Source organism: Hippoglossus stenolepis, chromosome 13, assembly GCF_022539355.2.
Source record: "Hippoglossus stenolepis isolate QCI-W04-F060 chromosome 13, HSTE1.2, whole genome shotgun sequence".
In the NCBI taxonomy this organism is placed as follows: Eukaryota; Metazoa; Chordata; class Actinopteri; order Pleuronectiformes; family Pleuronectidae; genus Hippoglossus; species Hippoglossus stenolepis.
In genome coordinates, this window is record NC_061495.1 from 20,873,425 (window position 1) to 20,898,745 (window position 25,321).

Here is a 25,321-nt window from a genome sequence, read left to right on the forward strand (position 1 = left end):
TGAGGTTGGTTTTAGGACTTCATTACTTTCATGTAAGAAACTGTCTCAGCTGAATCTGCAGAGTCAGAATTACCACAAGCTTTTTGCCATTCACCCATATTTATGCAGTGCATCTATGAGAAGGGGCCATTTGGGCTTCAGTATACTGCCCAAACACTTCGACATGCAGAAAGGGAAAGAATCGAACCCCCGACCTTCTTTAGAGGGTGACCGCTCTAACTTTTGAACCACAGTCACCCCATTCTTCCCATTCTACCAACTCTACGACTTGTGGGGTATTCTGACCTTAGTTGCATAATGTGGACATGTTTACATCTTAATTGCATTATAACGTCATGCTCTGCAACTGCTTGACGTCATCATCAGACTATGCTCTGTAACATGTAAACAGGAATATGAATGGAATATTCTACAAGCAACTACTCTAATCGGATATATCATATTCAGATTAAGGTCAATAGTCGGTAAATCAGATCATTACTGTACATGTAAGTCCTGAATTATCAGAGTATGATGAACTGTGAGCACTAACTTAAAGAAAACAACAATGTTTTCATATCAGTTAACAACACAGAGATACCATCTATACATGTAGCTGTCGTACATGTCAAGAAGCCTCAACATTTGGACAGAAACATGTGAAGAAAAACAACATCCTAGCGCAGGGAGGCATGTGGAAACTTTACACTTTACGTGACGATGAAGCGCGGCTCCAGTTACTCTGGAGGTGGCCGGCTGACAGCCCTTTATTCACAACTTCCCAAAGCTGAGCCGAGCGCAGAAACTTTCCAAACCACGGCCGAGTGCAGTGGGCCGGGGAAGTGGTGAAATACTTGGGAAAACATTAAGTCTCCTCATATAAAAACACGGCCGTGCATATCCTGTGTTGGAGGTGAAGAAATCAGACAATAACACAGGAACGGTCCTTGGAGCTACTGACTGTAGCTGTTGTAAAGGAACTATAAACCGTCACTCTTTGGTTTGGTTAACCTGAAGCAAAACTGGTAAAGTTATTACATCATCAAAACCCAATTAACAGGGACATAAAGTATACATATCTATATATAATTTGACATATAAACTTCTTTCTGCAGATAATGGCAAGACAATGAGCTTTATTTCAAGGAACAAAGGGCGGCTTTGATATTTAAGAATATTCATATAAATGTTTAAATAAGACTCCAAATTTGGACAATGGCTGACTTAGTATTTTATTTTTATTTTTCTTGCAGCATTTTAGCAGATATGAGTTCTACACATCCTTCTGAGATGCTGCAGAAAAAATACTCTTAAACCTTTATTTTAACATGCACTGGAGGGGGGCGCTGTTTACTACAAGTTCACACATCAGCCCTTCACTCAGAGCCAGTGACCAAAAACTGGTGGGGGAACTACAGTAACTGCGGCTTAGCTAAACCACAGAGTCAGAGGTGATGAATCATATGTTAAAACGAGGAGTTTAATTCTGTTGTTTAAAGAGGAGCCTAACTTTAGAGAGGCCTGAAATGCTGATCATTCCTATGTCTGTCTGATTGACAAATCATCACTATCAGCTCGTTATCCTGATCTGCTGTTTGGTTTCTCTTCAGCTCAGCGAGATACACATTTATTTGAGATAACAATGACTAACAAGAGACAATCCAGCGGATTTGAGTGTTTCTCTTGGTTAAAAAAGGTGTTTAAAAGTCAGAACATTTTAATATCACTATAAATATCTCAATGTAGATGGATTTTACGCATTTAAAATCAAATCCGAGTTTCACAAATGAGAAATCAGAAACACCAAATAAATGAATAGTGCTTAATCGTGGTTTAAATGTTCATTTGAAACTAATCTGATAAGTCTTTTAATTAAAACAGCTTTGATCACCAACGACTTAATCATTATCCAGTCCAAAAAACTGACCTGGTGTGAAGCAGAACCAACAACTGCAGATTTCCAAGACCAGTGAGAAAAAGGGAACTTCAGTAGTCCAGCAGTAAAATATGGAAATAAGTAATTAACAACTCAGACATTTTACGCAGAAATCATCCATAGTCAGTCTTAAACTCACTTAAAAACATACACTCATTATTGAGGGTTATGTCATCGTCAAAATAAAGTTTCACGTCTCATAAGGGTCAGATTTGAATCTAATAATGTATCTCTATTGAAAGCGCCTGGAGTCTCTGTGCGTAAATACGCACAGGACGCACTGTGTCCACTGCTCCATCAGCAGAGAAGCGCCGCTGTTACCTTTTTGTTTTCGGTGGGCGCCTTGCTCTCTCCGGTCAGAGAGTCGGACCTGTTCTGTCCCATGGTCCCCTGCTGCGGTGACATGGTTTCCATCAAGGCTGTACACATCCACGGAGCCGAGCGCACCGACGGTATATTCCCATGATACGAGCGTAAATAAGTCCAACGTTTATCCGGCGAGGATCAGAGAGCGAGTCCGAGCAGAGCTCATGATGCCGGGGAGCAAGATGATGAACCTCCGGGAGATGAACCTCCACAGTGTGTGTGCGTGTATCTGTGTGTGAGCGCAGTTTGTTCTGAGTCTGAGGTTGTAAAGTCAGAGGAAGTGAATCAGCCGACCACTGCTCTACCTTGTCAAAATAAAACAGGCGAGAATGAAAACCCACCCAGTATGAAATATTGTAATTTGTTGTTTTTGATCACCTAACTGGCTAGTTACCTCCACCGAGGGAGCTATGTTTTGACCACTTTCCATTTGTTTGTCGGTTGGTTGGTTTGTTTGTAGGTAGGATTATGGAAAAAACAACAGAACAGCTTTCCACAAAACTTTGAGAAAGGATGCAGTATGGGTCAGGGAAGCACACATACAATTATGGAGCATTGGCTTAGTTTTTGGCTATATCTTATAAATAGTTCATTTGAGTGTGAATGAGCATCTGTTTGCATTAGAATAAGTTTTATTATACATTGCAGGAATAAGCTATTCGTCCTGCAAATGTGCTTTAATGGGTTCACAACAGGACATTAAAGATATACAGGTAATAAATATCCTTATGATTGAATAAAGAACTAAGATACAAGGAGCCTGACAGATCATGAAAAGAGAAACATCCAGACAGATTCAGTATGTGAATTATTTCTTAATGTGGGTGTTTCAAAGATTCATAGAAATAGAAAAAAACAAACAAGGAAATTATATATATAATTTTAATAAAATCTAGCTGTTTAATGTAATGCACCGTGTTTAGAAATCTTTACTTCTTTTTGATTATGCTCTTTTCTGCACTTCCACTTTATAAATCACCTGAGTTTGTAGTTTTTTTGTGTTTTTGTATAAATTTTTGTTACTTCACTTTTGTTTCAAATCTTAAGTTGCAATCTTAAGTTGCAATGTGAAAAATAAATGTTTGGATTGCAGCAAAAAAAAGGCTTAATGAAGGATTTTTGTGTTTAATTTCATGTTATTGTGTGAATGGGTATTCTTTACGAGTTTATTTGTGCTTTTATTTTGAAAGCAGAACTTCCCTTTCCTTATTGCCTCACAGATATAAAAGCTTGCTCTGGTTTAACTCTTGATCCTGACTGTGTATACCTACAAGTGTGTGTGTGTGTGTGTGTTTTCATTTGAAGCACCCATCATGTGTTCTGCTTGTCTGGCAGTCAGCACCACAGAGAGGCCAACTGTTCTCGTACGACAGGAAAGCAGTTTCCACAGGGTCCAGGTGTAAGAATGTTCTGCCGGCGCCAAGAATAACATGAGTGATGAGGAGGAATGTCAGAGCAGACAGCCACAGCGGGACACGTTTGACACATTCGCCTTTTCACTGTAGCTACAGTACACCTCACTGTAGGTTAACTTCCCCCGAGCGGCTGGAGGTGTTTACTTTCAAAGGACTGAAGGTGGTCAGAGCGCACACACCCCCGTTAAAGCTGAATGGATTTGTTTGGGTTTTTTTAAGTATTATAGAGAAATCTGTACGTATCAGTAACCATTAAAGGAGGCATTTTATGGGCCTACTTTTATTCGGTTTGTTCATTTTAATTTGTGTTATTACTCGAAAATGTTTACTTGCTTTAATGTTTAGAAAACCCGTCACTTTACTCATAGTGTTCATTGCTGCAGCTCCTCTTTTCAGTCACTGTCTGAAACCCTCAGTTTTTAGCTCCTGTGCTCCTCCTCCCCAATCCATTGTGATTGGTCAACTGCTTCAAGTGCATGTAGGAAACGTCGGCCTCTTTTACCTGGCTTTGTTAGGGGGCGTGTCAGACTAGCCAATAGTTATGGGTTATGCTAAATGTGAACCTGTAGGGACACGGACAAATATTTTGAATCGATATTCGCATCCATTTGTTTTTTTATCTTCTGTCACGCTGGCTGGGCTTTCTACTTGATTTTTTACACTGCGTGTCTGTTATCCGGGAAAACATTGGCCTTGAGTAGGGTTTGGACACAAAAAACTGAATACCTGACGTGTTCAGGGTGGATTTGATTAGTTTTCTCTTTGGCTCGGATGGAAAACTGGAGCTTGAGCCACACTCTGATGTGTCTGACAGCTAAAAGCCAAAACATGAGGCATCTGCGAGGCTGTTTATTTATGCCATCTGCAACAAAAAAATCATAAAACAGTGTCAAGCTGACAGGATTGTTTTGCACGGCTGATCTTTGTAGACCATTGTCTTGTCTGCACAAATACAAAGGTATGCACCAATTGTTCTGTCTTATCTGTCCCATGAAAAGTGGCCTGCATGCGATGATTAGAACATTGATAGTGTTCCCCTTTGATCATGTCACAAGATGCATGAAACAACAGCCGGGGGAACACCGTCGGCTTCTGTCTGGAGGTCTCTCGATGAGCAGGAAACCACATTCCTTCCCTCTGCAGCTAAATCATCCTTTCATCAAGGGCCCAGTTTGGCCAAGTCACATTTGTTTTTGAACTTAAAACAAATAGTGTTTTAAACCCTCTCTAGTTTTAGGGGTGAAATGACGGCTTTAGTTTCCTGCTGTTTTCAGGAGTCGTCTGGATTTAAAGGAAAAATATAAATTGAGGGTGTGTCAGAAATGTGGTTGGAAATGCCGCCAGTCGACCACGACTGTCACTGTACTGCACTGTTTTGTTTCTGCTGCCTCAGTGTTCCACTCTGTCACCGGGTTGCGACAATAAAAAATAAAAAGCGTGTTTGGGTTTTTTATTGCTTGTTACTTCCAGTATCCATGGCAGAAACAACTCTTTTCTCTGTGATAACTTTAAAGCACTCTTAAACCCACCTCGCCATCTGACACTCCAGGATTCCCCTCACGCCTGAGACGAGCCGACTGACTGCAGGTCGGGGGAGAAATACGAATCCTAATCTGCACTATACTGATATTCTCCTCTCCGAAGGAAAGACAGGGAATCAATATGTGTCCTTGCAAATATCATCTGACATTTTCTTTGAAGTGTGGCTGAGAGGGAATGTCTCCGTCACGCCCGGGGAGTCAGGCTATTGAAAACCTGAAGCCGAGGAGAGTATTGACTTGGATGGCAAACAGTCGATCCCAGAGAAAGAGAAAATGAGCTGGACAGAGTCCAGAGCTCTGACGGGAGGCTTTATTCTCGTCTGTGCAGGGTTCAGGTGTTGGGTTTGCACTTTGCGCTGTAAACACATGCACAAATGCAGCTTCACATACAAAACGTAGCTGAATATGTATTTAAGGAGAGCACCTCTGCCTCTTCTGAAAACAAACACGCGTGATGAGGAGGTTTAGCGGGGGGATGGATGGATGGAAGGATCCAGGGGATTGACGTGTGACAGATGACAGAAATGTTTCAGGCAGACAGGGAGTCGCTGTGACCCAAAAACAGCATCCGCTACCCTGGAAGAGACACCTCCACCGCCGCAGCCAACGCCACCGCTGCTGCTTTAAGAAGCCAGACTTCCACGTCGTCTGCCAAAAATAAAGACCCACTGTTTCCCTTTTTTCCTGAACAGCATAATCCAGAGGTTTCTGGGCGACAAATGTTTGAGGTATGGCTGAACAAATTGTGGAAAACAAAATAATGTGAGGGTGGGAAATATGTTTTGGGCATTTCTGTAGTTTCTGGTCATTCCGAGTGTTTTTTTTAGAAAGCAATATGCAGATTTAAAACATTTGAAAAACTCTGATAATGCAGGTCTATCCGTTTATACATCCATCCTTTATCTGTGCGACTTGAGTCAATCTATCTTTATCCCTCCCCCACAAAAAAACCATTGCACAAAAGCAATTTTAGTTTTTGGAGAATAACGTTGCATTCAAAAGGAGCACTGCCAAAAAAATTCTCTGAAAGTGTTCTCATGGTGTGTTTACTCCTCAGGGATTTACGATGCAGCCTTTAAAGCCTCTGAGGCAAAACATCAGGGTTAGTTACAGAGAACGAGAAGGCGGAAATTTCGGCATCACTCTCCCTTCACAGTCAGCGCGTCTCTGTCTCTTTCGGTTTGTCTAAACATTGCGGCTCGAGGAGGCCATGCACGATTGGGGCCGCGGAGACGTGTGGGGGGGAGACAGACGGAGGAGGCCTGGGAGAACCAGACTGAGACAAAGCCTGTGGTGAGAGGGAGTGACTCAGGTGGAGGAGAGGGAGGAAAGACATTTAAAGAAACATTGTGGAGAAGTGGAAAATGGAAATTGTGGGCTCGCTCGCCGCCGGCTCGAACAGACCTGACTCGAGTGGTTTGACATGGTCAAGTCAGGTTTTAAGCTCTAAAAACAGCTGCGTTTTCATCCCATCAAGGAAAATGTATACGATAGATAATGTCCTGAAGGTTGCGAATCAAAGTTTAATTTCTCTTTGATTGACTTTGATTGATTCTAACTACGAAATTACAACCGTTGCTTGTTGATTACAGTCCTGTGACTTAAAAGCAGCTGGTTTGCTGGTCAGTTTGTGTCAGCTGTCATCGAGTCAGCTTCTCAAAATGTAATCACTTATTTCCAGTTTCTGTAAATAACTTACTCTTCTGTATTTTCTTGGTGTTGCTTGAAAGAGGAGCTGAATGTGCAAACGTGTCTCCGACCAAATACTGATATATGAGATTTCTTTATGTGATGTCCTAAACCCAACCCATCTCAGAGGGACAGCCGATCACTCAGTCGGTCAGACGCAGAGACACTGAGACAGAAATCAGAAACAGACGGTCTAAGTCTGGCTGTTACATCTGCTATCTCGTCACACACACACACACACACACACACGCACATACACACAGACCCCCCCTCCTCCTTCCAGACCCTCTAACCCTGTTAATCTGATTACCACAGTCTCCCCATAGAGTTAAAGATGCTATTGACACACTGCAGCGTGCACGTTTGTTGTTTTTGTTGTTGTGACTGTATCATCCTGATGTCACACTGTCACATACTGTTTCTGTAAGATGCAGCGTGTTGTTCACATTCTGTCAATTCTCAGCACCTGAGGTGTCAAAACCATCCCCACCCTCCAACCTCCGCTGAAGCCGTGGTTTGTGAAATAGGAAAATACACAAAAGGTTTGAAATACAAATCTTCCCGAAGGTTTCCAACACAGTAACAGTACTTAAGTACATAGATTACGGCTGTTAATATACACTGCATATTGGTTACATGCTCTAATGTTTTTTTTAACCTTTGTGCCGTTTGGCCACTCTAGTGCCTCATATATTCACTCGAGAAAATTGTTTTTAAAATATTTGTCATAGGAAGATGTTTGATTGGGTGGTGCAATGGGTGACACCCTCACCTCACTTCAAGGGGGTTCTTGTTTGGAGTCCCAATTTGACCCTGTTTCGAAATGGGTTTTGGACTCTGGCTTCCTCCCTCAGTGGAGACGCTAAATTGACCATAAGTGACAGTGAATTTTTTTCTTCGTTTATATGTTGGCCCTCAGATACTTAATGTTGTTTGGTACAAGTGGTAAATATAATGGTCCATTTTTGAAAGACTTGAGGAAAGTGTTTGTAATTTGAAAGAGTGGTCGCCATAGTCCCACTGTTGATAAGGTAGGAATGTGTGTGTGTGTGTGTGTGTGTGTGTGTGTGTGTGTGTGTGTGTGTGTGTGTGTGTGTGTGTGTGTGTGTGTGTGTGTGTGTGTGTGTGTGTGTGTGTGTGTGTGTGTAGAGACAGAAGTCATGTGGAGGATGCAGCAGGACAGGTTAGGTTGTGACCTCGGGGCTGATACACAACTGTTTTGGTTTCAGTCGAGAGGTCGTGCTGGTGTCGGCAGCAGGTTCGACCGAACAGGGTTTCATTGTGAGAGCGGCAGGGGTCCGTCCACGGTGAGAGTCCAGGGTGTGAGCACGGGAGTTTGATTCCACGAGCGAAAAGACTGAATGAGCTTTGAAAGTGGAATACTCTGTGAGATACGGGCAAATAGTTTAATCTGTCCTGGAGTCTCTGAGAGAAAGTGTTGGACTCTCTTGATTATGATTTCATCCCTGTTGGTTTTCATCACTTTCTTTAACATCTTTAACATATTTCACTCACTCACACATTTTATTTTATTTTTTAAATGTTTATAGATGTAACATGTTCTTATTTCATATATTTTCATCTCATATATCTGGTCACGATATATATTTGTCATGCATGTTTGATTTTTTATTTTGAAGCACATTAGTCAAATGTAAACAAAGATGACTTGACTGTTTCCGTCTGCCACAACATTCCCCCAAAAGCCAAATGTGAGGAAAAGGTTTAATTGGCTTCTCTTCTCTCTTCTCAAAGCAAGTTATTCAAGGAATGTATATGAATGAGATCTCTAACATCTTAACTGATGCTATCTGTCATGTTGGAGGAAATCAAACCAGCCCAGTTTTCTCAAATTGATGTTGTTCCTTTGTACCAATGCATGAAGTAGTATTGTTCTTATAAAGTGAGATAACTAATGCATTGGACATTTTTAAAACCACTTTATAAACTATATCGTGGTTGCAGGATATTATGATCATAGATATTTTAAAAATGACAGAAAACGTTTTAAAACTTCACTGAATCTCATCTGACTTTCTGCAAAAATATATAAGTCAATTTGATATCAATTAGGTCTTAGCTTCATTACTCCTCCTCACACTTATCCAACTGGAGTTACAGGTCTTCAGTCCTGCAGGTCGACCCTCATGACCCCGTCAGCTGAACACTGACACATCCAAACAACTACTCCTTCTAATTTATCGTTTCCACAAACAGGAATCAGTCAGATCTGACCTCCATAAACCTCAACCCAACAATTTAACAGATCTGTGCAGCGATACAGTTGTCAATAAGCAACACCAAAATTAAGAGAGAGCAACGAGGTTCAGATTTGGTTCATAAAGATCTCGTGCTGGTTGATTTTCTCTCTTAAATGATACACGGAGAAACTTTTGCTGCCTCAGGATTATTGATGTAATCACAGTGGATCATGAGGATCTGCCAGGAAATGTTAACGTATTTGGCTCAGATTCTGACTGATGTTTTGATATTTCTTCATCCAAACCGCAAAAAGTCATGCCAGCAAAAAAAAGGTTTATTCTAGGTATCTTCAGGTAACACTGGAGCTGAAATAACATACAAGAATATTCAGAGGTTAACTTTAAAACTTTTGAGCGTAAACAGCACAGACGCAAACAAAGACTATTTATCTTAGCAAAATGAGTCACTGAAAAGAACATGATCAAAGGAGAGTCAGTGAATTTAAATAATTTTATTTGCATGGACAAAGCTGTCCGGTTTATTAGCACGTGACTGAACTGTCACTGAGTGCTCAAGGTTTCTGAAACAGTTTGACCTTTGTGCAGTAGATCATTTATGGGTGATTTAGTTAGAGAGGAAGTGCAGCAGCTCGTTCGTGCATCTTATGGTTTCCTGACGTCTCCCTAAAAGCTTTGAATGATGATGAATGGGCTGCAGATGAAATGGTCACTTCTGCCAGACAAAGGTGTGTGAGGAGTTTTGTGGTTTCAGCCTTTAACATATATATGAGAACTAACTTTTCTTGGATTTAACTCTGACTCAAACGAAATAAGCTATTTGGAGATTTTGATGCATTAATTAAAGTACATTTCCACATTAAAATCAATTAGTGACTAGACCTAGATTTATATATTTTGTTCAGTTATGCACAAACATGATCCCAGGTGTTTCAAGCAATTTGCAAAACTAAGAGAAATCTGTGATATTTTAATCAATGTAACATACATTTCATTTGACATCATATATCCCCTCTGAACATTAGAATATATTTACAGGGTGAAGGATTTCAGTCATAAGTTATCGGAGAAACGTTCAGCCGCAGCTCGGCTCACAGCCCCTGCAGGACGTCTGCCAAACTGCACCAGTAAAACTCAGACGTAGGAGGAGACCCCTGCAGATAATTGGGCTCCTCTTAATCACCTCCTGAAGGATTAACACTGAGGGAATCCTAACCGGGACAAGCTGTAAAACAACAACTCCCATGATGCCAGGCTACTTCACAACGTCACCAAACTCCGTCTTTTGTCATTGTTTTGATTGAAAGGCTCTCAGCACTAGGAAATTGCATATTGCGTGTTCAAGTAATTTATCCAAACAAACTCAGCCCCCTCCCCTTGCTAACAGCCAGCCAAGGTAATCATGTTACCAACCAGATGAGGCCATTTGATACATGTTCACATTCAGTCCATCAGCTAAACCCTCTGAGGGGCTTTAAACCCCTGACCTCATCAGACCTGGCAGCGACAATCTGACAGCTTGACAAGGTGAAGCAAAGAATTACAATGGTTAGAAAATAGTGTTCAGGATCATAGCTTTTTCACTGACGCCTTTGATGTGATGTCACGGATTTCTGTGGCGTTGCTGCACTTGCAATGTTACAATTAAGCCATGCTGGCTGTTGCTGTTCACATTAGTCAGCACCGACAATGCTTTTACAATATAAACCTTCTTCGTCGTGTTTATCTCGAGAACCGTTCATCTTATCGGCTTCACACATTTGGTGCGATTTGAACGCATGATATGTTCAATATTAATAAACTTTGGATAAACAGGCAACCAGCGGTGGCTGGGACTCATCAACTTAAGGGATGTTCTCGATCACAACAGCAGCACGTTCACAACAACATCGAATGATTCTCCGGTTCGGGGTTTAGCATACGGAGTCAATCTTCACCGAACTTTGAATAAACAGGTGAACAGTTGTTTTTGCAGCAGCGGTGATGTAGCATCAGGGTTCTGTGGACCAAGTCCTGCAGCATTACTACAAATCACTTTTACAGATTTAGAAAGATCTTTTTGATTGATTGATTGATACTTGTACCATGCATATTGTGCCTAAACAGACAAAACCATTGAGAAAAAACGACATAAAAATAAAGAAAGCTGCAACAAGCGTTACCACAGGCCAAGCAAACAGCCCATTGCAGTAATCTGAAATTCACTCAAACATCAGCTCTGTTCAAATTAGTTTTTCTAACTCTCTCCCTATGATTGATCACTTTTCTGTTCTGCACTGTTGTTTCCTTTTATTAAATTTGAGGCAGTTTGTTACTGCACTGACACTTTTGACTTGAGGCAGCGCGTTCAGGCATTTTTGTCGGCTGCCTCACGTTCTCCAAAAGCTCTGCATGATGAATGAGTTGCCAGTGAAAATGGTCACTTCAGAGAAAAAAAACCTGCAGGAAGGGGGCTGAGTCACTGCTCAAGTTTTAGCAACGATGACCACAACGTGCAGCCAAATGGTCGTTTATGTGTACGACAGAGAGGATAGCTTCTCTGAGCATCTCTGTTAAAAGGCATCTGAACAGTTAGGACTTGAGGGGGAGAGAGAAGAGGCAGAAAGGAAGAGAGAGAGAGAGAGTCACAAGTGATTCTTGACAGCAGTTGCTCTCTCTCTCACTTACTGCAGGAGGAGTCCGACAGGCAGCAGAGAGAGAAGAGCTAATGAGGAATGTTTAGAGGGGAGGATAAGCAGCCTTAACCGTTTACTACTCGTTGTGTGAGCATGTGTGTGAGTGTGTGTGTGTGTGTGTGTGTGTGTGTGTGTGTGTGTGTGTGTGTGTGTGTGTGTGTGTGTGTGTGTGAAGTCCATCTGCCTTTATCTGTGTGCATGTGGGTGCATGTGTGTGTGAGCATCAGTCAGTCAGCGCTTAGACTCATAGCGTCCGCCGGGCGCTGTGTGTGAGCCGCTATCACTTCCAGCGGCCTGTTATCGGCCCACCAGTGGTTGATGGTCAAGAGTTCAAAGCCTGCATTCCACCACAGAAGGTCAGGATCGTTAGAGGATGTTGACCTTGGGACAAAAATTTAATCTGCGTGTGATTATATTTTTCAAATTTTATGATTTTCCTCCCACTATGTGAATCTAGCGTTAATCTAAGTGTTACACTGGAATGAGCGTCTTGTGCCAGGATGATGAACACAACACGCTTTCAGTGACGGAGAGGTCAAAGGTCAGCGCTGGTGAGAGGCCTCTGGACTGAACATGAAGCAGAGCTCATGAGACATGATGTGCAACACAAAGCAGACCACACAGAATATGTTGGTTCTTTCTATTACAATGAAATAACTCAAATAAACATGTAGGTTATTCCATGCACACTGAATTGTGTTCAAGGGAGCAGCTCAGTAAAGTAGAAGTTTGACAGCACTTCGTCCCGCAGAGGCTCCACTAACCCCCCCAAGGCATGGTCTGGATTTTATTAAAAGGCAAGGATGCATATGTGTGTGTGTGAGTGTGTGTGTGTGGGTGGGTGTGTGTGTGTGTGTGTGTGGGTGTGTGTCCGTCTTAATGACGAAAGAAATGGCACGTCCCAGCTCTGCAGTGCCAGAAATAAACCAGGATCTGGACCAGAAATGCAATGTTTTTCCATTTTCTGCCCCCAAATAATCCACTTTCATTTAAGAAAACTCACACACACACAAACTGTTCACACACATACACACCAGCATTGACACAAAACCCAATAATCACGTACTGACACACTCACGATCACAAAAAATGTGTCAGTCGTGCACGGAAACACACTCGCCCTGTGTTTCCAGGGAACGCCTGTTGCTATTTTTAATACATGCCGTAGAAGCGCTGCAGAGCCACGGGTGTTCGTTCTCGCTGCACATTCTGTCATGTGCCTTGTCAAAACCAAACAGCAGAGAAACGTGCAGCAGCAGCCGAGACCCGACTGCAGATAACAGGACTTTTGGCCTGATGCCCTGAAACACATTCGTCCTGCTGTGTCAACATCTGTGTGCACGTTTGAATGTGTGATGGGCTGTTGTCTCATACATCATCCTTAATGATAATAAGGAGTAATTTGCATGTGGTTTAATCACACGTGCAAGGAGGAGGAGAGGAGAGCCCCTCATTCTTGGACGAAGCTCCCCCGCCTTAAACCAACCATAATAACCAGACAAGTCTTCACAGCGGTGGCCGTTTCTCTTACATGTAGTAATTACCTCAGATCAGAGCTAAAAATGAGCTACACGCTCCCCCCAAAAAACCACGACCTTGTAAACTATGCTGAAAAACCAGACAATCAAACTGTTCTATAGGGTTGGCAATGTGTTATTTTCCACCTCAAAGAAAGTGGGTGGTTCTTGGTTTCAATGCCGGTGAAGTGACTCTGTAATCTTATTTTTTCATTCAATCTTTTATAATTCAATAAACGTTACAATAAAATTAAGCTGCACCAAATTGCACACACACGTAGACGTAGACACAAATTTTTTTTTTTAAATCAAGATCAATGAAAATTTGCGAAAATGTACAAAAAAAAGTATTTCTCAGACCCAACTCCTGATTCAGGTCCAACCAGAAAGCGAATAAATTTTGGATCAAGTCCAATTCTGCCAACATCTTTAATCGAAATCTGTTGAATCAAACCAATGGAGAGGGGCGAAAACAAAACCTTTAATGTGGAGTTAATATCGTAATTTTTTGCCAAATTTGGTGAAATTTGGCAAAAAATACCCTCACAATGTTCAAGTAGGTCAAAGGACAAAATATAAGTAGGCCCGAGTTTGGTAGTGGTTCCCTATTCTGCAGAGGTAGTAACAACAAAATTATATTATAGGACATTTGCTTATAGCACTGTTCTGTTATTAGATATTCAAGTCCTGGGCATGTCACCTGGAACCAGAGGAAACAGTTGACACTAGAATGGAGGGTTTAGCTGAAGCTGCTCCTCAGTTGGATGTTGTTGCTCACTGAAGGAAAACGTTCTCCTCAGGCCAAAGCTGCATTATTTACACCAGCACTGTCAGTGTTCTCCTGGGTGGAGAAGTTTTGCTTAGCTGCCTGAAAAAAAAAAGTTTGGCTCACGTCATCTCTCATCTGTTGAACTTTGAGCTGCAGAATTGGAAAAGCATCACAGTGACAGAGACAGCAGTTAGAAGAAGTCACATGATTTACCGCACATCTCTGCTCACCAGGGGCCAAAGAGGCTGTGACACTGCCAGTAAACGTCCGGCTACAGGCAGAGACTGAGGGTTTGCACATGTGCAGTCAGGGTAAATGGTCCATAGGTACAATTTTCTCTTTTAGTCTGTGAGGGTGAAACTGTTGCTGTCCACGTAGGCTCGAGGTTACATCTTCATTTGCAGCTTTTTTTAAAGGAGACGTTTGTTTTTCCAGTCTTTCTTTCCTCTAGTATGTTATATAGGATTATTTGTGAATGTAAAAGTTCAGTATCATCATTTTACTCACTAAGATTTTGGATCGTGACAATAGAACAAAGTCTGATTGAGCGAGAAACGAGCAGCTTGTTTTCACCACTGTCACGTCCACCGCGAACACACCGCATTTACAGAATGTGTAGCACTTAGTTTTTAGTGGGTGGCGTCATTTTCTTTCTCCATTCAACCCTGGCACCTATCACTGCTCATGCTAACCATCCACAGTTCCTCTGCTTTTGTTTGCTTGAGAAAAAGCCTGAGATGTAAAATGCATCACTTCCTTTGCACCAGAGGAATTTTTCCCAGGAAAGAGCGTCCAGGCAGTGAGTGTTTGGAAGAGAAAATGAAAAGGCTTCAGTCCGTATTGTGGTATTTCACTCAGTCATGAAGAGAAGGAATTTGTCAGTATATGAAAAGTAGATTTACAGTTTTACATCTGTGTTGTTTTTAATCATATCCTCCCATTATGTTGGGATGTTTATAATGCGGCAAATTTATTTCCTTGTGACTCCCGAAAATCTGGTGACGATGGCCTCCAGCAGTCGTAGTAATTATGACGAGAGTAAACGTAGGAAGTCAGGGGACGGTGGAGAGAAGAAAGTAATCACAGGGAGGAGGTTGGCCGCGGCTCATATCCCAGTTCAAACCGATAGTTGGAAGTCATTCTCTTAACTGTAGCTGTTCCCTGTGTTTATTATTGTAAGTGTGACAATGAAGGTCTGACCTAAAAAAACTTAACTCAAACTATGGGTGTGTGTGTGTGTGTGTGTGTGTGTGTGTGTGTGTGTGTGTGTGTGTGTGTGTGTGTGTGTGTGTGTGTGTGTGTGTGTGTGTGTGTGCGTAGTGTGTGTGTGTGTGTGTGTGTGTGTTCAGATCTGTGTTGCCATAGCTCAGAATCAGCTACTGTCGAGGAGAAAAAGTGGCATCACATAAAGAGGCCTGGGTTAAAAATAACCCAGATGCTAGAGATGAATTTGGTTTGTCATTCTTTCCGTTCTCATGATCTCTCTCTCTGTCTTTCTGATTCTTTCTCTCCATCCTTCTTTCTCCTCAAACAGCCCTTCAGCTCTTTCAGTTGTCATGTGGTTATCACAATCTTCTCTGGCTCCATCGCCACATCTGAAAAACCTTATCAGCTGCAAAGCGCTCTGCAAGATAAACTTCACTTTGGTCCTGTTAATTCGGTAAACAGAGCAACATGTGATTTGTAAAGTTTAATGCATTAGTGATTTTGCCAACATTTGCATTTTAATTATGAGGTGTGGAAATAGCAATGATATTTGTTCTCCATATATGCAGCTGTTGACAATATAGATGAAAGAGGCATAGGGTAATATTGAAATGTTTATGTTATCAAACTATCAAAAAATAAAGATAAGAAAAGAAAAGAAAAGATAAGACACTAAGGTTACGTTAGGTTAGCTTACCATGAGGGCAGCTTTGACAGAAATGAAAACGAAAGCTGGAGATAATCTCCTAAATGGTTCATTGCAACGTGGGCAGACAAAATGTCTGAAAAACAGGGGTAATATCCTCAATTAATTAATTCATTGGATTGGTATTTGTTGATTTCAATTCAGAATTTGATATAAAATGTCGACATGATTCCAATTTGCCTACAGCTGATGCACTCTACAGCCTTGCACATGATGCAGAGTGCACAATGAGGATTTACGTCATTGTGGGTTGAGCTGGATAAATGTGAGGGTGAAAAAACAACAGGCACAGTTCACACAATTTCCCCTGAGCATAAAAAAAGCATAAAACATTAATCTATTCATACCCGCTTGTCTTTACCATAGCTACATTGCAGCACATCTCTTGTACCATCAGTGTTCAAAGCCTCTCAGTCGGCAGAACAATTAACCACAAGATTCGTCTGCAGCAACAGGATGGAACAATCAAACACATCTCATATCAGCAGCCACTTTATCTCCACAGCCGTGAGGTTCGGTAACATTTCATGAGAACAGAGGAGAAAGAGATGTTATCTGTCCCAGCGAGACAAAGATTGGAGGCAGGCCTTTGGTTTCATCAAACCAATATGAGAAACAGGAAGGTGAATATAATATCAGACAATATGACACATTCACATACACACTAATGTGCAATGAGCAATTTTAGATTGATATTCCAGATGTGAGTGACAGGGACAAAAGGAGAGAGCGGTAATTACCTATGCCCAAGAGCTTATGTTTTCATTTACATTTGTTTGGTTGTTTGTTGGGAGGATTACTCAAAAGCTACTGGATTTGCATTTTCTGTTGAGGGATGCTGCATGAACCAAGGAAAAACTCCAATGAAATCCTCTAGTGGATGTGGATAAATGAGTCATAAATAGTTTTTCTGGATATTTTTGCCTTTAATGATGTGACGTTAGTGTGAAATGAGAAGAGACAGTGGGTAAGACGTCAGCAAAGGGCCAGGTCGCTGGCGAGAGTTGACACAAGCCTCCGTACATGGGGCGCCCGCTCCACCAGGTGAGCTGGCAGGTGGTCAACATGTCCCCCCTGTGCCTTTTGTATGATAGAAGACATATTTTGAGAAATTAGCAGTCAACGTCATGCCTGAGTATTTCCACCTTAACAATGTGGTAAACAAATGGCTGTCTGAAAAAAAATCGGACTAAGACAGCCAAAGTTTGTGATGTCACAAACAAAGACCCCAATCCTGTTAACCTAAAGCAATATAATGTATATATCACCTTTAATAAACACTGGAGCAATAATACACTCAACGGTTTCCCACGTAGCAAAATAGTTTTGGCCCACAACCCACACATCCTACGTCTGTCCCACATCTGGCCCACATGTAAGCCATAACAATACCACAAGTGAACCAAAGGTACCAAAGGTTGCCTGTATTTCTCTTGTGCCATTTGGGTCAAAAATCACCATTTACCACATGGGCCACTTCAGAGTCACATCCCTATTACACCTTGCCTAGAGCACCGCATGTTTTCCCAAAAAAGGCCCACATTTGTTTTGGGATATTTGGGCCACTTTAGACTCACATCCATTTTGTTCCGGCCACAAGACGGTGAGAAGGGCTGCATCAATGCCTGAAAAGACCCACATCCATATGCTAACTAGGTTGAAAGGGAAATCTGCAAAGCACTCAGCACATTGGCCAGGTGATCATTACAAAACTATTGATGATTTAAAAGGGAAAAAACAGCTTTAGGCCAACGATCGTTAACAGTTTTCCAACACTGAACACTGCACATCAGCCACAGTCAGAACCCAACAGACACAAGATTTGGGCGGCTGATTCTTTTGTAAATGTAACAAATCTGTCCAGTTTGTAATCCTAACATGTTAAAGTCTCTAACTACAGAGAAAAGCTTTGAAATATCCAAATCCACAATTTTCAATTTCTCTTTGCTTCTGATGCAATCCATCCCTCAGATTTCCTTTGCCAGGTCATGAAAACTCTTACTGATGAATCACACTCTCCATTTTCTTTTATTTCTACTTTTCTCTATGTGTTGCTCTGTTTACTCGTTAGTAATGCGATCAGGCTACACTCTTTTCAGACTGTATACGTGTTTGTCTGCAAACTGCATGGATGAAAATAGACCCTAACATGTTTTTACACTAGGTCACCCAAATAATCACCCAACTTAATGACCAAATTACTTCACAGATGGTTTAGGAGTGCACACACTCACACACACAAACTCACTCTCTCACTCACACACACACACACACACAGTCGCCTATCTCCTCCAAACTTCTGAAAACACTGCGGTCAGAGCTACCAGTCTCTCTCTCTCTGAAGATCAACTGCTGATAGTTGTGTTTTGTGCAGTTGCAATGGAAACACATAAGGTGAAGTTGTTTGGCTACAGGTTCACGCTCCTACGTCAAAAGTCCATGGCTTGTATACAAATTACAGTCAAGTAACACAGGGTAGTTTTTACGATGGAACAGGTGATCCCGTCAAATTCAAGTACCGTAGGTAAAGGGGGATTCAGTCTATGTTGGTCAGGCAGTGTGTTCAAACATGCAGCAGCAGAGGGAGCTACTTATCTCACTGAAGTTGAAAAAATTATCGGAGAGGCGCCAAGTTCTGCCAGATGCCATCTCATCAAAACCTTTATCCTTTTTTCTCCTTGTTTCCTATCCTACATTCCTTCCATCTCCAATCCTTTCCTCCCTCTTAACGACTAAACTTTTCTCTACCTCTCTCTCTGTCTCTTTACCCCGATCCCCTTTTTCCCTCACCTCTCATCCTGCTCTCTAACCTGGGAATGCCGGGTCACTGGGACCTAATCCCTCCCTTTTACAGCTGGCCTAATACCTCCTGCCGCCACCCTGATGCCTCGGACTTCACAACCTGCCGTATTATGACAACCATCTGTAGCTGAAGAGACATAATGAAGCCTGACGTTGAATCCCTTGCTCCTGTTTTCTTTGGAGAAGCAAAGCTCTGATGGTGACATGTAAGAAGGCCTCATTTTAAGGCAAAATGGCCACCCATGAAGTGGAAACTGAAAGAAAGTCCAGGGAAAAATACTTGATGGTTGATTGGTAAATACCAGTGTTGCAACATTTTTTAAGGGCAAGTCAAGCAAGTCTTTCAAGTCATGTCACATATCTTGTCAAAACGAGTACTTATATCCCAGTCATCTATGCAGCCAAATCCAGGCCAATAGTTTTGATCATTTAAAAAAAATGAGAGTGAAAGTTTCAATTTTGATCTCCAACTTTGAAAAATACAACATTATATTCAAAAGTTTTTTGGGGTTAAATATGATTTTGATTCAGTTCTGGAGTAGTTTTGAATAAAATATTTATTTTCATTTTTCCCTTTCATATATATTTTGATATTTTCAAAGTTCAAGATCAAAACTTGAACTTTCACTTTCAATTTTTCTTTCAACTGATCAAACTATTGGCCCGGATTTGGCTCCATAGTCCTCCCAAATTAAATGGGATCAAGTCAAGTTCTAAGTCTTGGAAAAGCAAGTCATGAAACATTACACGGTCAAAGCCATAGTCTTCTGCCCATGAGGGCTGAAATGCCTGTATCTTCGTTGTTTTAAGCCGGGTTGCCATCATCAATACACCTGAACTGCTGCACTGAGATTCGTGAGATAAGTCTTTGGTGGGATTCCCCTTCAAACAGGGACACACTGAGGAGATATCCCCAAAGGAATCTTTCTCACACACACACACACACATATACACACTGTACATACATTAAATCAGTCACGTTAAAACAATCATATACCTTCATAGCATGATTGTTAACCCTGTGAACCCGCACACAGACACACACAGAGCTACATACACAGGCACCATACATGTCTAAATACATATACAGTGCAAGAGCCTTGCTTGATTTGTTATGACTCAGGAGCAGTAATGACATACCTGGAAGAGTCAGGAGATAACTTTAATGATTTGCTGAACTTCTGAACTCTCACTGTGAGTGTATGTTTTTGTGTGTGTGCACATGTGCATGGCTATATACTGTAGCTGATATAGTATCAGACACTGGGCAGTGTTGAATACACACAGGCCGTCATTCTCTCCACACACATTGACCTCTGAGTCACTTCTTCATGGTTTGTCTGCTCAAATATGTTGATGGTTTTAAGTTAGTGAGAAAATCTATTCAGTAATCGTGATCATAATGGCACCTGTAGTCTCCCCGTTGGAGCCTACAGGTGGATGCTGGGGTGGTGGAGGGATTGAAGCAACCGGTAGCAATACTGCAGCAGCAGTGCGAGCAAAGGGGATGATGGGAAATTTCTCTCTGCTTAAATAGACCACCTGATAAGGTGGGTGTGTATTATAGATGGTTGTGGAGAGTGAGGTATGTCACATGATTGGAGCAGCGCAGCTCGAGTTGGCTGCCTGAACTAGCTCGCAGGCGTCGCTCCAATTATGGCGGATCCTGTATCGTGTTGATAGTGGTGGTGGACCATGATCAAGGGGGCAGCTGATGGTGGATCCTGATTGGGGACTATGGTGGCATCCGATCGTGATGGTTGATCCTGATCGTGGTGGCTGCTGACCATGGACTACGATTACAACAAGACTGCTTGATATACAATATGTCTCCTCAGATACTCGACCATTACTGCCAAAAATCCATCAATTCATTTACCTTTCATTATGCTACAAACTGTTTATTCTAACCAATGCTGTAAATACCCTTATCTTTCTGATGTTCTCCATTACACGTGGCATCTATCACACTTCTGTCCGTCCTGGGAGAGGGATCCCTCACATGTGGCTCTCTCTGAGGTTTCTACGTTCTTTTTCACCTGTTAAAAGGGTTTTTTAGTAGATTGTCCTTACTCATGTTGAGAGTTAAGGGCAGAGGATGTCACACCTTGTTAAAGCCCTATGAGACAAATTGAGATTTGTGAATATGGGCTATACAAATAAAATTTGATTGATTGTTTGATTGATCTATTCAACCTCTGTCTCAAAGGATCATACAAACCAGTGTATTTCAAGGTGTTAGCTCCTTCACAATAAATCATGTTGAATGTAACATGAGTTCAAATCATTTGTGTAGAGTGTTGAAGTCAAGTAGCAGAAACATTTCTCATTTTAAAAATTGCTAAAATTATGTTTGGTCACTCACATTATTGTAGGAGGGGGCTAATGCTTTTAGTGAGGCTGATTCATTGTGTGTCAGATCACATATCAGATCAGACTGTTACACTAGTGTCCAAAGACTTTATAACTTAAGCTGCTTTTCCCCGAAGGAACTTTCCCCAGGAACCAGAAAAGTTTGCTGTTTGTTTCCATATCTGGGGAAATATTTCCACTCAACAAAAAAGTCCCTGGCCAGGTAGTAGTAAATAGGAATATTTTAGGTAGGGACTGTAGCACAGTACATTCCTGATTGGTTGTGTGCTCCAGTGTTTTATTTCGACAGCTCAGTCTAAATCGTAAAATCGGTTATTTACTTCAAAATCATAAAGTAGTGTTGCTCAATCAATCGTTTCGTCATCATTTAGTTTTCTGCATTACTGCTGCCTGGTGGACTGGAGTGGAACAGCTTGTACGTCAGCAGGCTACTTTCCTTAATCTGCAGTGGAAACACAGGCAAACAAGGCCTTGCAGGAACCTTTTAGTTCTTTGATAAAGTTCCAGGTACTTTTTAATACATTGTACTACATGTATTTTTACAATGTTGTTCTTTCAGGGGGGTGTACAGTACCAAAGCAGCCTGTTTTTTGAAAAAAGAGCCAGCAGCAGTTTCACTCCAGACAAAGGCAGCATTCCTCTGAGTCTGTCCAGTCTGTGGGCCACCTCACGTGAAGCCACCTGACTTCCTACTGTGCACACACACACTTACATTTACACCTCTCTAACTCCATAAATCCAAGTTTTACCATGTGTGTGCAAGTAGTTCGGCCAAAGATATTGAATAATGAGCACAAAAGAAGACTGTAGTTTTAAAAAGAAGGTCTAATGAAAAGACCATCACATGACCTTGTTTAGAGTCTCAGTGGTTTGTGTGAATTGATAAATATTTAAGTCATTTAGAAAAATGCAAACCATTCATCATTTGTCATGTTCAGGATTGACTGAGGTTGAGACGCGGCCGTGAATAACGTCTAAATGTGATCACAAAACAGAGACACTCAGTGTTTCTTCCTGCAGGAATTCAGATTGACAAAGTTGGACGGCTGCCTCACCGCTCTCTGAGCCGTCACAGTGTCAGTTAGCTGCTGTCGGAGTTGATCGTGAACAGACCTTCTTCACAAGCAGCTGAGCTCGAGACAGTATCTGTTTCCCCCGCCTGCCGAAACATGCCCCAACGCCACATCAGGTAACACTTTGTTGTGATCGTCAACGGTCAACAATAAACAGCTTCAGCTGCGTATCACATGTTTATAATGAAGACTTTCAACAATGTTTTCAGTCAACTATCAGATTCTCTGCATATAGAATACTCTGTAATTTACAACAACAACACCTGCTCCGTTTCTACAGGAGACACGCTCATCTAATTGCTAGTAAAACTCTGTCTTTACAGTAAGCTCTGTCTTCTCTGTCTTGTATGGCAAGCCCCTGTGGACAAAATTACCAAAGGCAAAGTATTTTGTTTAAGATGTCCATCCTGAGCATTTTAGTTCCGTGTCACAAGAAATCTCTGCCCATGCAACCATTCATGTACACTGGGCAGGTGCGTGCTGGTAAATCATAGTCTGTGTATAAAGATGGACGACATGACAGCTCCCATAAGCAAGGCGTCTTGATTGCCTTCCTACAGCTCGCTGTTGTATAGCTCATAAACCTAGCCTCCTCCATGTTAGCAGATGGTTCATGGACCGAACTAAGAAGTAAAAGCACGGGTCAAAAGTCTTTTTTCACACTGATGTTTCCCATAAGTTTGGTTTTAATTAGGTATTTGATAACATAAAAGTAATAATAAAATAAATATCCTCAGGACCCATGACCACCGCCCCAACCCCTGGTCACTACTGCACCTACTCTGGCTCCAAATCAAGCCATCGGCACAAGATGGCAGTGTTCTTTTGAAGCGTGTTTTGACTTTATTTCTGGATAGTGGGGGGAAGAGGGGACGCGTCATCCATCTTTATTTACAGTCCAAACAGGGAGCAGGTTATCTAACCCTTGGTGTTTAGTTATAGAAAACACACAACTCTGTCATCTTTCCAAAGATCTCCAATTCTGCCCGTTTTACCACAACGCAGCCCTGGAGATTTCAATCTGAAATGGGGCCAACAGTATTTCCAAACTTTTTGATCTTAGCAGCCCAGAAACAGGAATAATGTGGACAGCATGAATAGCTAACATACCAACATTGATGTGTTATAAATCAAAAACGTAGTAGTTTGAATGTAGGTCTTAGCACATGGAAAGTCCTTCCTCAGCAGGAACATAGAAGAGTAAATAAAATGGTTTGATGTTGAACAAAGGCCTTCGCTTTACACTTCAGATCCCTCCAACATCCTAAATAATGCGGCATGGACACTAAGCATTTGTTCTACCAAAAGTTCGGAACTGTTGCAAGGCTTTGAGGTCCTTAACCCAGAGTGTAGCTGAGAAATAAACTCCCACAAGGTTCAGCTTTTCTGAAGCAGTTTTAGCATCTGGCTGCATGACCCAGACCCTCCTCGAACAGCTCAGCTCTTTCCAATCACATACAAATCTCTTCAGGTCTGCCGGCTTTAACCGAGCCACAGAGAAGTGGTTGCAACAACAGTTCAACTTATCCCTCTAAATATCATAGACATTACGTGCAGTTTATTGAATTGTGGAGATTTGTATCAGCATGAAAACACACAAAGACTCAGGTTATGAAAGAAAGCTTAAGCACACATTTTGAACTTTTTTTCAACCTGGGCTCCAATTATACTGTCTATAAAATATTCACTGTGAGCAGCATAAACTATTCCCACAGTGGACTTCTGTGATTTTTCAGCAGCTTCTTCATTCATTTCTAGGATTCAGAACCAGACGCTGTGTCACTTCAGGCTGTTTCTCCGCTCTGAGATGCAACAAGTGTGAAAACACATTCTTGGTGTGCTCCTGTGAAGAGATCTGTGAAATTCCCGAATATTCTCCCACTTCCCGCACAAAAATACAACATTTTCCAGTCTGGTGTGTGTCCTACATTTCTCATATTCCACAGATCATAAGTAGAAAACCTCCTTCTCAACTTCAAAAATAGCAACAATAAAAAATTGAAGACAACTTACTCTGAATGTGTAAAAGTCGTCACAGCTCCCAGCCCTGCTCCTGGCAGTGTCCCTTTGCTCGTCCTCCATCCCCACTAACATCTCCACGTCTGAAAACCTCCTTCCTCCTGCCGGCATCGTGCAGGACTCCGAGTGTATGAGTCAGACGTCTGTGCTGACAACTGTTGACATCAGATAATCTTGATTTGACACTTTGGCCCGTTGGATTTCAGTGCATGCTTTAGATCCAGTGTTTCTCCTCTTCTTCCTGTGGAGGTCTCAGGTTCAGGAACCTCTTCCTTCACACCTGATGCTCTGTGGATGCATCAGGCAAAGAAGTTTAATTCAGACAGAGACAATTTATCCATGAACAAGTCAGAAACCACAGATTGCATTGCGGTCTGTGTACTCTCTGTCCCCCTGCTCCTGCCTGTCTGACTGGCAGGGTGTTTGGTCCTGGCCAAGCGGTCATCCCCACCCCCTGCCTCCCTCTCCCCCCAGTCATTCTACGCCCGGACAAACCCGTCTGGTCCCATTGGCCAGTCAGGTGGAAGGGGGGAAAACAGGGGGAGGGGCTGAGGGGAAAAGAGGAGGAGGAGGTGAGGGGGGGAAATGAACGAATGGGGTGTTTATGAGGAGGGCTGGGAGCATCCTCCAAACTGTCACAGAAGGGGTGGGAGGCAGTGGTGATCAATGGGATCATCAGTGAGGGAAAGAGAGGGGGAGAACTTTACCGTTTGCAGGGACAAAAATAAGTTTTTCTTTAGAATTTGATTCTTTGGATTTTCACCACCTCCTCCTCTCACACTGTTGAGACGTCAACAAGAGAAGAAGAAGAGACAGAGGCAGGCGGAGGATCAGCAGCCTGGACTCTGAGACAGACAGACAGAAAGAGGGGGGATCCTCACAGCTTAAAAACAGAATGAAAGACAAAAACAAAAACAAAGAGGGAGACAGAGGATCCGCAAAACCAGATAAGCTTAGAGGCCAGAAAAACTGAGATCAGTGTGTGTGTGTGTGTGTGTGTGTGTGTGTGTGTGTGTGTGTGTGTGTGTGTGTGTGT

General features: G+C 42.1%; 1 protein-coding gene across 2 annotated transcripts in view; it reads right to left on the reverse strand.

The window, feature by feature from the left end:
* Positions 1-24,707, reverse strand: part of LOC118120244 (rho GTPase-activating protein 20) — a 55,429-nt gene extending 30,722 nt beyond the window's left edge. The window contains exon 1 of one of the 2 annotated variants that reach the window (XM_035175017.2): positions 24,280-24,707. In XM_035175017.2, the coding sequence (XP_035030908.2) occupies positions 24,280-24,396 (117 nt within the window). In that variant the 5' untranslated portion in view covers positions 24,397-24,707. Of the gene's footprint in view, positions 1-2,236; positions 2,509-24,279 lie in introns of those variants that run through there. The other variant, XM_035175018.2, reaches the window with a different exon arrangement.
* Between the last annotated feature and the right edge of the window lie 614 nt (positions 24,708-25,321).